Source organism: Sceloporus undulatus, chromosome 5 (genome assembly GCF_019175285.1).
Source record: "Sceloporus undulatus isolate JIND9_A2432 ecotype Alabama chromosome 5, SceUnd_v1.1, whole genome shotgun sequence".
In the NCBI taxonomy this organism is placed as follows: domain Eukaryota; kingdom Metazoa; phylum Chordata; class Lepidosauria; order Squamata; family Phrynosomatidae; genus Sceloporus; species Sceloporus undulatus.
In genome coordinates, this window is record NC_056526.1 from 170,126,947 (window position 1) to 170,143,622 (window position 16,676).

Here is a 16,676-nt window from a genome sequence, read left to right on the forward strand (position 1 = left end):
ATGTTGTACTGTATATGCATTTTGATTGCATTAGCTGAGCGGTAACCTGGTAAAATGGACCTAATGGCTTTATGAAGGTAGATTTTGTAAAGCACAATAATCATAATCTTAGCAACAGAGGCTACAGAAGTTACTTTTGATATTTTTTTTAAAAAAAATGAATCTGAAGAATGTACGTATCTTTATTAGATACATAACACTTTTAAAAATTATTTTGTGTAATAATTATATCTTATAGTCCTGCAAGAGGCAGTTTGCTTGGAGATACGTTGATATGTAGTTGTTGTAGTAACCTAATTCTGTATTTCATAATTTCAGTTTACTTAATGTTAGATTAATTCAGAGCCAGAGTGGTATAGTTGAGTGTTGGACTTTGACTCTGGAGATCAAGATTTAATTTCCAGCTTGGCTGTGAAACTCACTGGGTTACCTTGGGCAAGTCTCATGCTCTCAGCTTTAGGGAAAGCAATGGCAAACCTCATCTGAACAAATCTTGCCAAGAAAACCCCATGATAGGTTTGCTTTAGGCTTGCCATAAGTGGGAAATAACCTGAAGGTACAAAACAGCAGCAGACAACATTGGATTGTATTAGTTAAAGAAATGTTGTATTATCAAGGAGAAAATGATAGAAATATTATTGATTTAGGCAACAAGCCTATTTACACCTACCTGGGATAAAGTCTCTCAGCAGACTCAGTAGATCTTGCTTCTGAGTAAATATGGAGAAAGTTCTATTGTTAAGTTCCCTGGAGCATTTGCAAATCACATGGACAGCTGTGATTCCTGTAAGAAAAATTCCAGAATCTGTATGTAACCTTTGCTGTTTTTGTTGTGTGCCTTCAAATCGTTTCTGACTTATGGTGACTCTAAGACAAGCCTGTCATGGGGTTTGCTTGACAAGTTTCATCAGAGAGGGTTTGCCATTGTCATCTTCTTTTACGGCAACACAAAAGACACAAACAACTCTGTTTGGGCTTTTGAGACCACATGTTTTTTCGTGCAGAATAACTTTTTAATAAGTGGGAGTGAGGAGGTGGTTAGCAGGGTAACCACACTCAACAAGTAGCCCATATATTGCATTAAAATACTCAGGGGCCTCACTAGGAGGTGCATGGATTTTCAGACTGCATTGGGTGGTACTTCAGAGGGGAGTGACACCCGGTTGGGCCTGCCACCCACTGCAGTGCTGTTGCCCCACAGGAGCCTCTTACAGGTCTGGTGATGCTACTGATGACTGGAAAAGGGAGACAGCAAGAGCAGTAGCGTCACAGACTATCCCCTTCCTGCCCTCATTGGACGTTATCAGACAAGGGAAACTGGAAGTATAATCCAACGACAATCCGAACACAATCATGGAGGTTAATGTTATTGCATGATAGACTACCACACGCAATTTCGGGCAATGAGAAGTCAGTCAGAACGCAATCCTGAGGTTTCACATTATTGTGTGAGAGGTGATCACACGCCATTTTGGGCAATGGCAAGCTATTTTCGGGCAATGGGAAGTCAGTTCGAACACAATTTGAATTCACGTAAATTCTCTGAACTAGCAAATTCACGTGAATGCGTTCTGGCCCCACTTTGTTTTCATTTGAAATTAAGAGAAATTCTTCCCATGTGATAAACTCCATTGTTTCCCTTTCCTACCCTGCCAGTTGCTGGAGAGCAACAGCAGATCATTGCAACTGCCAGCGGCCACTCCTTCTTGTCCACTACCGTAACTCCTTTGCCCAAGGGAGGCAAAGCAGTAGAAAAGAAGGGGCGGCCTTCTCTGTGGTTGTGGGTCTCCTGACAGAGCGAGCCAAGGCAGTGGACAAGCCTGAATGAGAAGCCCTGCCCTCTCTTCCACTTCCTCCAGTTGCCTCATGGCACTCAATGGTCCCTGTGGTCTCTTCCAGCTCTATAATTGTGTGATTCTAAGTGACTTCAACCCAAGCGATACCAATGAAGATTCTTCTAGGCAGAAAAGTTAACAACTTATCAAAGCAGACCCATCAGGTTACACTCTAAAATGGACCCTAGGTTTGCTAGAAATAGAAATGGCAATAAATAGAAGGCAATAAGCTTTTATTCTCCATTGTGAAAATACAAAACCAACAAAAACCCTTGAAACTTGTCTCCATCCAGTGATAGAGTCACAAGTTACTTTTTAGGTAGAGAGCAGAAAGTTCCTTAGGCATTCTCTGTTGTCATAAATAATTCATTCACTGGACTGGGCAAAGGAAAACCACTGAAGGCAAATTGCATTATTATTCTATTCTGGTCTTTTATCTATGCCTCACCTTTTCCTCCTAAAGCTGGGACTCAAGGATAGAGGGAGTGCATAGAGCGAGTGATCCCTTAGAAAATAAATCTGTTCTTGCACAATGAATCAGTCAACATAAGGGTACCACATTGTATTGCTGGTTGAGAACTGGTTGACAGGCCCTAGGATGTGGCACAGAAGCAATTCAGTCAGCAGGAAGGGAGGCTTGCCAGCAGGTGGAAATTTTCCAGTATGCCTGCAGAAGACTCTTTGCTGATAAAGAACTTCTGCCAACAGGGTTCTGCCAAAAGTATGTGGGAAATCTATCCATATCAACTGTCCTCAGTCCCTAGGTATCAGACTTTCCTAATGAGTACATTGGTTTACAGTTGAAGTACATATAGAGTCATTCATGACATGGAGGCATAGGAATCATTTTATTAAGAAGCATCCTTCTTCAGGAAAATGGGCTACCAGACTCCTCCCAATGGAGGCTGGAAGGATGCATGGCAGCAGCCAGATGTGACTTTGCAGAGATTGAGAAGATGGACAGTCCTCCCTTAGGGTAAAAAGCAAAGTAGAAAATGTGTTTAGAAGACAACTTTAAAGGCAACCCATAGGATCATGTGACCTCTCAATTTTTCTTGGTTAAAGGGAACTATCCTAATATGAATTTTTGTACATATAAAGAGTTCTAAGACTTTTTAGAGTATAAATTTCATATGTTTGTCTGAGTTGTGATCAAGAGAGTTCAATATGTATACAAGAGATCAACTTTATATCTCTCTGTGTGAGTATCTATCTATAAATAAATATTGCTGTCCCACCCTGTATTTTGAGATCTCAGGGTAGCATAGAATTAAAACAATATAAACAAGCCAGAACATTTCCAGAATTGAAATAATTGTTGGAGATGCATGAAAAAGATGCACACTAAATAGTGCAAAATTTTGTATAATATATGTGGAATAACTTTTCCCCAGAATAGCAATAGCAACTGTCTATTATACACTAAGCTTGTCCCTAAATAGTCCTGTTATCATAAACTATAGAACAAATTTATCCTTCCTCTTCATGTATGTGTTCCATTTGAACTCCATTTTAGCTAATTGAGGGTCTGAACAGACAAGCCAAAATAAAGCTGCTTCGGGTCACTTTGTAGGTATGCTGTTTAAACTATGCATGTATCCTAGTTAGGTGCAGCTTCTGGGTTCTTTGGTGCAGCTTCTGGGCTCTTAAGATGTGTGTGTTATTTAAACAGCATACCTCCAAAGTGACCTGGAGCAGCTTTATTTTGGCCTATCTGTTCAGGCCCTAAGTTGCTTCCAAATAGCTTCTGAGACGATCAGTTTGCAACTATTCTAAATTTTCCTCTCTACTGGATTTTTGGTGCTAAGAAAAAGGACAGAAGACAGTGGGAAAGCACAGATGGGTTAAAAATGGGAGATCAAGTTGTCTAGATTTATGTTTATGGGTTTGTGGTAGGGTGACTACACAATAAAAGGCACACATGGAAACAATGTGTGGATTCTTCAGAATAATTTCTTTCAAGAATAAGTGCCCTTTCCTTGTGGCCTGTTTTAATATATTCAACAGATGTCCAAAATATAAGATGTATCTTCAAGAGACAACTCATATTTTAAAGAGAGCAGTCACCTTGATTCAAACACTGTGATAACAGGGGTGGTATGGTTTCATTTACATTACAAAGGAGGATTTCCTTATTTTCATACATTTCATCTTTCAGCTTTATATACACACAAGCTGAAAAAAAAATCATTATGTTTTGTAGAAGTTTCTCTGTGTGCTAACCTTTGCTGAAGCCATTATGTTTATGTATTGCCCTTTACAGCTTGCGTGAGTAATGCTTGAAAGAAAGAAAAATCAACTAATATTAATATGTAAATAGTATATTTGGCACCTAGATAGCTCTCTTTTTATTTCTAAAACCATAACACTTCTTTGTTCTAGTTGGGCCGTGTCTTCCTTCTTGATGAAACTTGCAAGACATTTTAAAAAATTACATTTCCCCTTAGTAGAATGTGTATGTATTATACCTGATTTTTTTATTATAAGTGAAGTAACAGTCTGATAAACACAGGTTTTGTTACACTGATTGTCAAGTAACTGGTAGAGATACCAAGATGAAGAAAATAGCATACATAAAAACACATAGATCAAAGTTCTATAAAGTTAAGCTGCATCTGCAGTGCATAAGTATTGCAGATTGACACCACTTTAACTGCTGTGGCTCAGTGCTGTGGAATCCTGGGGTTTGTAGTTTGTTGTGGCACCAGAGCTCTCTGACAAAGAAGGTTAAATATCTCACAAAGCTATAAATCCTAAAATTCCATATCATTGAGCAATGGTAGTTGAAGTGGTATCAAACTGAATTATTCCAGCCTTAGTGTATCAGTTGGCTCTTAGGCTTTCTTTGCAGATAGATAGTTCTAGTGATGACCTATACAGCTAAGGTTCAGGCTGACAAACCACATCTTCACCTATGAGCCTGTCCTTGTTTTCAGTTATTCTGGGGAAGGACTTCAGAATAATAGTTACTGGGTTCTGGAATTCCTAGAGTGGCTAAAGAAGCACCTTCCTTGTTAATCCTTCTGAAAGCAGGTTCAGCAGGCCTTTGGGGACTGATTGTTCACAAGGAAAAGGACTTTAATAATGTGCTGTGCTTTCTCTATTTGTTGTAAGTGCATGCTATGAATTACAGGTTGAGTCTCCTTATCCAGAATTCCAAAAGCTAAAATACTCCAAAAGCCAAAATTGTCTACATGGGTGGATGAGGTAGTGACAATGCTCCCCATTATGTTTTATTAGAGCATTATATAAGGCAGGGTTTGCTGATACTCCAGGGTTCCATCAGAGGTTGCTAGATATTGTGTGAAATTGAGATTGAGAACATGAACCTATTTTTTTAAAATTGTAGATATTTATATGAAGGGTTTCCTGAGACCTGGAAGTTATTTCAAGGGTTTCTCCAGTGGGGAAAAAATAAGTTAAGAAAAGCTGGCATAAGATATTTGGCAAATTTATTCTTTCTCACTTAAAAAGGGCAGTAGTTTTAGCCAGCTCTTCCACTTTGATATAGGATGATAGAATATAATCTCTAAAATGATCTTAAAATTTTGTAAACTGCCTTGGGTCCCATCTGGGAAAAAGGCAGGTATAAACTGAGTGGATGGATAAACGAATAAATCTATTTATTTGGAAGATATTTTACATTCTTAGTAGAATGTGGTCGATCAGCAGACTCAATCAACCTGTTTCTCAGAGCCACTTCCTATGATAATATTTACACTAATAAAATTGTTTCATAATTAAAAATGCACATTTTTGTAAGATTTGAGGTTTGGCAAAACTTTTCTGCTGCTTGTTGGCTGCCTGTTCACATAGATTTGGCATTTCTTCTTATTCAATATATTATCTATACATTTTCATTCATGGAGCTCATTTTGGGAACTTTGTTCTAGTCCTGCTTTAGAACGGGATATGTTGTGCCCACCAAAATCCTATTTAGTTCAGCATCCTGCCAACCAGAGACATCTAATGAAGTTTGCAAGCCAAGGTTTTGAGACAATAGCCTTCTTCTGTTGGTCTCAACAGGTGATGCTCAGTGTCATACTGGCTCTGGGCAATGTGGTTCCATAGCGCATCTTAGCTGTAGTAGCTAAGGCATTCTCCATGGATGTGTCTGTTCCCATTTTAATTGTATAAAATTTAATATTCATCACCAAATCTTGAGTTATCACACTCTCCATATAATGCACAATTTTATAAACCTGTATTGTGTAAACCAGGGCAATTTTGGTGGGTCAGTTTTCTTTCCAAGGGCCTTTTCAGGGCCACACAGACTGCAGCAGAAATGGAGACAAGGCACGGGATGGGATCAGGACAGAACGGGGGGAAACGGGTGTTATCGCACATGAAATTGCTGCTGCACTGCCAGTTGACCACCAGTCCCTGAGCTGGCCGATTTTGAAGGACTGAAAGCTTCCATACTACCAAAATTGGTGGGATAAGCACAGCCCAGGGACAGGTGGTGGTTGGCTGGCAGCACAGCAGCAATTTCGTGTGCGATAACACCCATTTTCCCCCATTGCAGCTGGATCGGGGGGAAAAATATGTGTGTGATAATCTCCCGAGATCTCTAGTTCCTCATCGAACTACAGTCCCACATTCCATAAGATGAGGCAGTGGAAGTTAAATCAGAATCATTGTGCTAGAATTAGGTAGTATGAAAGGGCCCCTAGTTTTGACAAATGGTAAAATCTAAATGTAAAACTGTACAGGAGGGAATCTGCTTCTTTTTAAAAGGTGAATTGTCACCCGTGGAGGCTTCCAGGAGAGGTATTCACCCTTGTTTTTTTCTTTAGCTAGAACTAGGGTGCAGTCAAAAGATGTAAAAATAGTATTGGGTGTCCTCTTCCTCACAAGTCTTTTACCAGCCCCTGTTTTCCTCCTTGTCCTCTGTCTAGTTGAACATTTTTTAATAACATCAGCTTTGGAGGGATGCTGAAGTACAACTAGAGAAACACAAGGTTTTGATATCGGGTTGCAGCAGTGCATCTGCAGTAAAAAAAAAATGCCATAAAGCTTAAGCTGTGAGAGAGTAAGAATTTACTCTAGCCAGTCCTGTTGTAGATGTGTCTGCCTGCTACAGCAGGTAAGGCAAACAGCAATTATCTCCAGAATTCTGTACCAAACAGACTTATAAACTCTTCTAAAACACTGCTTCATAGCCCCAAAAAACTATGGATGCTGGCTGTAAAATCTTTCAACTCCACATTGTTAAATTCCTATTTGAATGTACTTTTCAATTTTCTTTTGCCTGTATCTTTTGTTTGTTTGTTTCATTTCTTTAACTGTATCACTGAAATTTTTATTAATAGGTTGAAATTAATAGGAGAAAGTGCAGTGTAGTGGTTGAGTGTTGGACTATGACTCTGGAGATCAGCTTGGCCATGAAACCTACTGGGTGACACTTGGCAAGTCATATGCTCTTAGCCTCAAGGGAAGGAAGTGGCAAACCTGTGAATAAATATTGCCAAGAAAACACCATGATAGGTTCACCTCAAGATCACCATAAGTCAGAAACAACTTGACGGCACACAACAACAACTACAACAACAACAGAAATGAATAAATGCAAAATAAATTTTGAGGGGCAAATGGTTCTTGATATTAGAGCAATTAATGAAAACTCTGAAGATGCCAGCCACAGATGCTGGTGAAACGTCAGGAATAAACTCTTCCAGAACATGGCCACATAACCCCAAAAAACCCCACAAAAACAATTAATGGAAATGTTTGCATGCATATACATTTCGTGTTTCATAAATGGCCAATCCAGTTGCTTGATACAGAAGCATAAAAAAATAAATAAGGAATAAATTGGTACTAACATTGACTTTGCCTTGCGAATGAGTGTGGGTAATGGCTCAAGGAAAAACCCTGTTCCTTCATTGATTTCCTGAAGCTGCCAAAGAAGAATGCCCTAATGATTTGAAGAGTGAAAAGGAGGTTAGTTTGCAATTTTCCTTTAGGTAGTGAATCAAGATAATATGGAACCATGCTTTGGTAGAGAATGGAGTATGAGTAATTTTCCGTGTACAGGGTGGTAAATTTTAGCGCAAATTTGTTAACAGCACTTTGGCTATCATAACATTGTTTCTCCATATTGTTGTTTTCCTTTTTAAGCTCATTTTCAAAATGTTATAACTTGATACTGCATAGTCTTAATAATAAAAAAGTATAAAATCAATAAAAATCTCTTTATTGGCTGCAAAAACATGTTCAGTGATTCTACCAATGGGTATTTGTTCCATATCCATCAGACTGAAGTAAATTCTAAAAATATTCAGTGGGAATGATTTTATAATAGCAATACAAGAAATGAATAATTTGAATGTCTACAGAACATCAGAACGTTGAACAGCAAAATTGGAAGAAGTACCTGGGGGCTTTCCATAGATACAGTTGACCACTATTAACTGAATACTAGATTGGAAAGGCCTTTGCTGGCAGCTGACATTCTTATAAAAATATATTTTATTTGAAGTGCATCATGACACCTTAATAGTGTTTAGCTATCTTATTTTACCCATTGATCCTCTGATTGGTTGTGAAATCCCAAAGTCTACATTTTCTGCCAAGTCATACAGAATATTTGTTGAATCGGATATTAAATAAAAATAATGTGTATGGTACTAATGAGATGCTGTATTTTTAAAAGTTTTGAAATGCATGCTTTGCATGTGAAGGGTCCCAGATTCTATATCTAGCATCTCCACAAAGAGCTGGAAAAAAAACGTCTGCCTAAACCTTGCTAGGTCACATAAATAATTTTAACTCATATTTTAAAAGTTGGCATGCATAGCACAGCCTACTGGGTATGCTGGAAATCAAGGCATGATAAAAGCAGATGAAATAATTTATTTGGAGAAGGGAAAGAGAAACAATTGAATCTCTTATTAAGATTACTCCAACAAATGTTGTTGTTGCTGCTGCTGCTGTTATTGTTGTTATTTATATCCCACTTTTCTCCCAGTACAAGGGCTCAAATTACTTATGTTAGGCCTAGTACAGATGGGCCTTTTAGCACGTAAGGAATACATGCTAGGGTTGCCTCGGGACGTAGTTTACAGATGCCCCGCAACCCTAGTACGTATTCCGTACGTCAAAATGGCAGCGCCCTGTACATATGCGCGCCACCATTATGACATCTTGGCCGTGCCGTGTCCAAATGGCACGGCGCGGGCGTGACATCTTTGTGCTGCATCAGGCCACTTGTGGCGGCCTAACAGCTCCCCTTCTTGGGGAGCGCCTCGTTCCCACAGTCACAAAATGGCTGCGGGAACGAAGCCAGGGGAAAGGGGACGAGCGGCCCCTTTCTCTCCTGGAAGCGGCTCCCCAGGGTGTCCTGGGGCATGAAGCCCCAAGGACACCCCTTTTTGGGACCATGGAGAAGCGGCATTTTGCCGCTTCTCCCTGGTCCCGAAAAGCGCCGGATTGGAGCCTTTGGGCTGCCGCTGTGGCTGCTCTGGCCCCAACATGTGGTGCAAAGGGGCGAATGCAGGCCACCTCAAAGGGGCAGTCTGTATCCCGTCTTAGTTATGTTGTCATTTGCAGTCAAGTTTACTTTGACTCCTGTTCATCAGCTGCCTTGCCTGGGTTTCCTTGATTGAATCATCTTACCTGTAGTGCAACCTTCTTCATTTCCTACTGCCTTCCACTTTACCAAACTTTATCATCTTTTCCAGTGAGTCAAGTTATCTCAAATACGACAACTTCAGTTTAGTCATCTTCACTTTTAGGAAGAGTTCAGTCTCGATTTGCTCTAAGACTCATTCGTTTGGGTTTTTTTAAGAGCACATGCCATCCATAGAACACTTCTCACATACCACATTTTCTTCCTTTCAGCGCTCTTCACCAATAAGTGTTCATGCCAATACATAGAAATTAGACTATGGCATTAACTTTCTGTGTTGATGGTATAGTGTGCTCATGTGAGGCAAGTGGCTATACCAACAGTGGCATAGGTGTTGGATGTATCTTCCACATCAGACAGGCTTCTGCCAAGGAGCCAGACTAAATGTGCTAAACAGTTTCTGAGCAGCAGCACTAGTGGAGATCTGTCTGCAGTAATGGCATTGGTAGTTTAATTAACTCTTATTAGTACTGCACAGAAGGCAGAAACCAGTAAATCAAACATGAATGCCATTCATAATGAAGACCCTAGGATGACTTACTTAGGTGCTGAAACAGACCAGCCCAAACGAGTGGCATGATGCTGCCCCTTTGAGCACTGGATTGGGACCATGACAACCCCATGCCTTGGCCTGGTCCAGTTTTTTTCTGGTGCAAAAAGAAGCGGCAAAATGCTGCTCCTTTATGCACCAGAAAAAGGGCACTCTTTCCACTGTAGCAGCAGCTTTTCAGTGCCCCTGTGGTGCGTGGTGCCTGGTGCCTAAACGCCATGCCAGAGGGTCAAGAAGGTGCCACCATGTAAACAGCCAGGTGGCTTCACAGTGGCTTCCTGTCAGCTTGGGGGCTTGTGCCCTTAGTTAAATTTCCTTATGTGAGGTAGCTATGGGTTCTATTCATTGTACTCTTATATTGTATTCAATCCGAAGGGAGAAGCGGGAGATATAAATAAAATTTATTATTATTATTATTATTATTATTATTATTATTATTATTATATGTAATAAAATGTATATAAAAACTCTAACATTTCTTTATGGTTAGGGATGGGGAACATGTTGGGTTTCACATGTTTTTAGACTGTCAGACTTAGGCAGTATAGCCAACGGTAAGGAAGGAGACTACTTGGCAATCCCATAAGTTGCTCACTCCCCAGTCAGATCCTATGGGAGTTAGATAGCTCACCAGTCTGTCTGGTGACAGTCTGTCTCGTAGTTGGTAGTTTTTTACATCCCATAATCTACAGTAAATCTCAAAATAGTATTTCTTTGTCAATAAGCAAGTATATATGGCTGTGTATATAGCATACAGTATAAATGGCTCTTTCTATTTCTCTCTATTTCAGTTTGTGGGGACATCCATGGACAATTCTTTGACTTGATGAAGCTCTTTGAAGTGGGAGGTTCTCCTGCCAACACACGGTACCTTTTTCTAGGGGACTATGTTGACAGAGGGTACTTCAGTATTGAAGTAAGTGTTGGTTTTTCACTTTCCTTTTGAAAACACTTTTTTTCCTTTTCTTTTAATGCACTTGTAAATGCATGACTGTATTTCACTGCTGACCACATAGGAGACATGGTAGAGATGATTGCACATCCTCCACAAATAAAAACTGGGACAAGGAACATCACAGTGTGGTCAAGATGGCAAATGTTATTAAGGAAGAACACAAGCTAAGAGAGGCTGCAGTAGTTTCCTTTTCCTACTGAGAAGAGCAAGATTCCTCCCCTTTCTCTCCCTGCTGATTAATTAATTGAATGCAAACTACTTTTTCACTTTGAACTTTGCAATAACTGAAGTAAACTGGGGACAAAGTGGAAAAGTGGAGGAGGAAAGAGAATCTGGGATGATTTTAAAGCAGCTGGGAAAAAGCATGATAAAGGTGTAATAAGAACAGTTCCTGCCAGATGGGACAGTTGGAGGGTATGAGGTTGTTTTTACCCCCCCCCCCCAAAAAAAATGCCCACTAAATTGTTGTCTAATTTCTGACCAGAGAATTGCTTACCCTAAATTTCATTTCTTAAAATTTTAAATAATCAGAATGGTACTTTTAGTATAGTTAGGATAACTTTATTTCTTCAAGTCCTGAACCTGTATATTGATGTGTATCTAATCATTTCTGTCACAAGACACTATGTATTATGTTTTGGCAGAAATGAAAATATTCATGAAAATAGTTCCAAGTAGTAATCTGGGGACCTCTGGACTTGAATTTCTCAAGCAGGAACCCTTTCATATTGTAGCATGCCTGCCCCAGTTGCAGGCTTGCCATCCACAGATTTGAGTATTCACGGACAACAAGCCCCATTGAATTTAAGGGGTATGGATGCATGCAGTCCCAGCAAAGTGGCCATGCATGCATGCATGTGCCACCATTAAAAACTGTAGGACTTGAGGCCCTGCAGTTTTTACCATCTGCAGGGAGGGGATATCCAGAAAGGAACCCTCATGGATAAAAAAGTCCCACTGTGCTTGGTCATCCACTTTTGAAACTAAAACTAACTTCCAAATTAGCTTGTGATTTCATATTAGGGCTTTCTATTCAAAATAAAAGAATTAAAAATCTCCACTGGATATGTTAAATTCTTAGGCTGCACCTAAATTAGTACTTTGGTTTCAAGGCACTGCAAGGGGATAAGAACTAGTTAATAATGTAGCCTACTTGGCGATAGAATTATTCCCCAAATCACTACTGTGTCTACAGTCAGAACTTTAAAACTAATGGCAAAATTATGGCCCTAAATCTGTTTCTAATTCTAAATAGATTAGACCATTGATCAGTATGCAATTGAATACTGTGAACATGACTTATGATTTGTATATATTGAATTCTAATTATGACTGGATAACGTAGAGTTCAAAAACTCTACTGTCTTTAGGGTATCTAAGTACTGTGGAATGTCGAAATGCTGTCTGCCTCAAAGCGCAAAACAAGGGGGTCCAAAGACTTTTTAGGCTAATGTGCTATATTAACTGTGACATAAGCTTATGTTGGGTAGACCCAAATTGACAAGATACAGTTTATGCAAGGAGAGAGCTTAATTGCAAAGGGTGAAATAATGTTTCAAAGTGAACTTAAAAATAAACCTATACTCAAAACAGAAATACCCTGCTTAAGTGGACAAATGCTGCATTTGCATGGCATCACATGCTAGCAATTACTGATTGCACTAGATCTTCAGTGAGGTCAAAAGAAATTTTGACCAGTCAGTGAACTACAAATTATCACCTTCATCCTCCTTTCTACCCTCTTAACATTATTTTGCTTGCGTATGTGTCTCTAAAATAGATTAAGCAAACTTTCCATTAGAGGTCTGTGCTGAATGATTTTGGGAAAAATTTCTAAAGTAAGGACAGGTGATAGTAATCCTTTATAATTACAATACTTTTGCAATAATCTTTGTTGTACAAGCCTACAAATCAGAGATTCTACAAATCAGAGATTCTACAAATTAGAGATTCAGAAATTATGAACAGTCACAAATTTTGATGTGGGAATTTAGATATATGCTTAGACAAGAGATTGTAACAAATGTGAAACAGGAAACGCCATTACAAAATAGTTTATTAAACTTATTTATTTATTTGATTTATATACCACCTTTCTCCAAGCATCTTATAACAAGTTAAAACAAAGTACAACACACAAAATAAATGTGTATTACAATTACATAGTCCTAACAGAACACAATTTAATGGTTCGTTATTATTACATTGCTTATCCACGGATTCAAGCATCTATGGCTTGAAAATACTTTAAAAAATGCAAATTCCCATTAGCAAACCTTGATTTTGCCTATTTATATAAGGGATACCATTTTACTATGCCATTATATTTAATGGGACTTAAACATCCACAGATTTGATATCCATAGGGGATCCTGGAACCAAATCCCAGCGGATAAAAAGGGCCCACTGTATTTTAATTTAGCCCTAAGAATTCTCCAGTATAGAAGAGGCATTTGGGTAGAATACTTCTTGCACATTTTCCATATCTTCAGCCGAAGGAGCCAGTTATTTAAATACACTCATGTGCACACACACACACACACACACACACACACACTAAAAATAAAGAATTTAGAAAAATATTGTATATATTATCCACAAACTCTGGTTGCAGCATTGTAGCTCTTATGAGTACCCCTTTATATTACTCAATAGCAAAAGTTATTTATTTGTGACGTCAAAGGCTTTCACAAGCAGCATCCATAATTTTTTGTGGGTTTTTCGGGCTGTTCTCTGAAAATGTGAGTCACATATGCAGGCAGAACATCAGGAATAAACTCTTCCAGAACATGGTCACATAGCCCGAAAAACCCACAAAAAACTATAGTTATTTGTTTGTTTGTTTTGTGCAACAAATATGATCTTCTGTAATCATTTTGAGAGGAAGGAGAGTAAATATTGCCATTGTTTAAAATAATTTGGGAAGAGATTAAAACAATTTTCTGAAAAATTCCTTTCAACTGAGAAAAAGTTACTTGTGTTTAAATCCAAGAAATCATCTTAAATTAGTACAAACTACCAGTTGTGAAGTAATAAACCATAACATTAAAAGCGTTACTGTCACATAAAAATGCTTCATCCTCTATGCCTTCAGTAGCATTGATTGTTGGTGTTATATACAATTAATTATTGCAAATATCTTCTTAACATATATACTGTAGATAGTGCTGACCATCAGAATAAATGAAGTTTGCATATTAGACAAGGTATAAATTTAGTTGTGAGGAGAATGGAAGAATTTGTCTGTATGGTAAAATATGTTCTAGACTTGTTAAAGACATTAGGTCATGAGTGGCTTTATTTGATATTAATACCATCTCTTTGCAGCTTTAAGCAAAGTGGTGCATAGGGTTTACTGTATTTCCAAAGAATCAGTACCTATAATCCAGCCCTTTTAAACATTTTTGTAACATTTTTCATCAAAGTAATAGGAGTTTGTGTGATTTACAGGATTTACAGCTGACAGTAAAATAGGATGGATTGTGAGCACTCTTGAGGATTGGTTTAGGATTTGAAATGGTCTTAACAAAATGGGGAACATGACTGAATTCAATTCAGAGAAATAAAGTGCAAAGTATATAGATATAAACAAGAAACTAACAATATGGAATATAGTTTGCTAGGTATAGAATTAGCTTGTAGAGGATAATAAGTTACTAATTACTGAGCATTCAGGGAATGTAGCAGAGCAGCAAATTCTGTACCACTGTGTGATTTCAAAATCACAAAGTAAAATAAATTATGAAGAACATCCATAAAGTTGGGATGGATTTCAAGTAGTTATCTGGAGGAGGACTGTATTTGGAAGTCCGAACCTTCTAACAGGAGTTTATCAGACAAGGGAAATTGGAAGTGTAATCCAATGGCAATCCAAATGCAAGCATGGGGTTTAGCATTATTGTGTGATAGACTACCACACACATTTTCGGGCAATGGGTAAATTCTCTGAACTAGCGAATTCATGTGAATGCGTTCTGGCCCCACTTTCTTTTCATTCAAAATTAAGAGAAATTCCTTCCGTGTGATAAACTCCCCAGAGTCCTCCTGAGCTTTGAAATCTGCAATGGAGGGACTTCTCTCTGTCCCATGGCCTTCTCAGAAACAGTTGGTGGGAATGTTGGAGAAGGCTTTATCTGTGGCCGCTCCCACACTTTGTAACCCTTGCTAGGGAAATTAGGATGACTCCTTCGTTTTTCTTTCATGGCCAGATTAAGATCTTTGTTTTCCAGCAGACTTTAACAAGAAAGGGGCTTTAGTGCTGCTGTACTGTTTTTGCTGATCACCGTGAGATTAGAGTGCTGTAATGTTCTTCATGAAAAGTAGCGCTTGAAGATAGCTCAACATGCCTACAACTTCGATTCTGCATCAGCATTGCCTACTTTTTTTATTTCTAATTTCATTTCAAAATGCTAATCTTAACGTTTAATACCCTTAATAGTTTGCAGGCAAGTTGTTTCAGGAATTGCCACTTGTTTTATGAACTTGTCCAGGCCACAATGTTGACTTTAATGGCCATACATACATACATAATGATAGCCTCAGAGACAATACAACTGATCATTAAAAAGCATCATTTTGGGCCCTCCCAGTATCAGGACCATTTCACTGGTGGCACATGTTGTTGAAACTCCATTGATCAAGAATTTCATTTACCTACTGTAGGTCCAAGAAAAGACGTCAAGGCATGTCAAATACCCTGTCTTACAAAATGATATTGAAAGAGTTTGGCCTCCATGTGAGAGAGCAAAAAGATCAGCACCTTTTTCATCATCAGCAACAAGAGCAAATAATGTTTTATTTTTCACACACAAAAAAACCCATTTTACATAAAAACCAATGTTTTGTGCACAAAAAAGACTTTTGAACAATTATTGCAAATAAAGTCTCAAAATGCAAAACTGAAATCATTAATAAAAAGTCCATAATTTCCCCCAATGGGAAGAAAGTTGTTTTTCAAAAATGAAAGATTTTCTTACAAGAATATATTATATAATTATATGCTTGTTTTGTGAAGACAGCCAAAAACATTTCAGTACCATTCCAAATAAATATACATTGCTAATTAGGGTTGGAATGAATATTATCAAATATCAGAAGTCATTGATTAAAAAGTTGTTTCTTAAATATCGGGAAACTCCAATGAGACAAATTCTGGATTCATTGAGATCCTTCACCAACAGGACATATGCAAGCAAATTATTATATGGAAAACTTTTTCTGCAGAAAAAACTGTGCAAAACAGGTTTCCTGCAGAGTAAGTCCCTTACTTTTGCATGAAAAGCAAACTGTTTTCAAACAGAGTAAGTCCCAACCTGTTAATAGTACTGAAAAACTGCATTTTTCAATGACTTTCTCCCAGTGGAGGAAAATTGCATGTGTTTTTTTATTCTTGCCAGCAAAAGAGAATAATGACAAGAATTATATTAGGAGTGCCAATGTACTTTTGTGCAATCTTGCATAGTACAGTATGTCATTGTCAATTCTGTCAAAAATCCAGTTTGCCCTTTTCTTCAACAACATGAAATTTCTGGTAGACTATCATACTTTGATATCCTTGTATCTTGGATCTAGATTTTTTTTTCTTAAATACAAAACAGGAGGAGAAAAAAAGACTTTGCTTCCTTCTTGAATTGAACATTGCTACAATCTAGAGCTATTGTTTTAGACTGTTCTATATTTGTTTTTATTTGTGATGAAATGAAGATG

The 16,676-nt window shown here is 38.2% G+C and overlaps 1 protein-coding gene across 5 annotated transcripts in view; it reads left to right on the forward strand.

Moving 5' to 3' along the window:
• The window catches only part of PPP3CA (protein phosphatase 3 catalytic subunit alpha), a 227,969-nt gene that overhangs the window by 144,968 nt on the left and 66,325 nt on the right, over nt 1–16,676 (forward strand). For all 5 annotated transcript variants that reach the window (XM_042467201.1, XM_042467202.1, XM_042467204.1 and 2 more), the window contains exon 3: nt 10,807–10,931. In XM_042467201.1, coding sequence (XP_042323135.1) covers nt 10,807–10,931 — 125 coding nt within the window. The remainder of the gene's footprint in view (nt 1–10,806; nt 10,932–16,676) is intronic.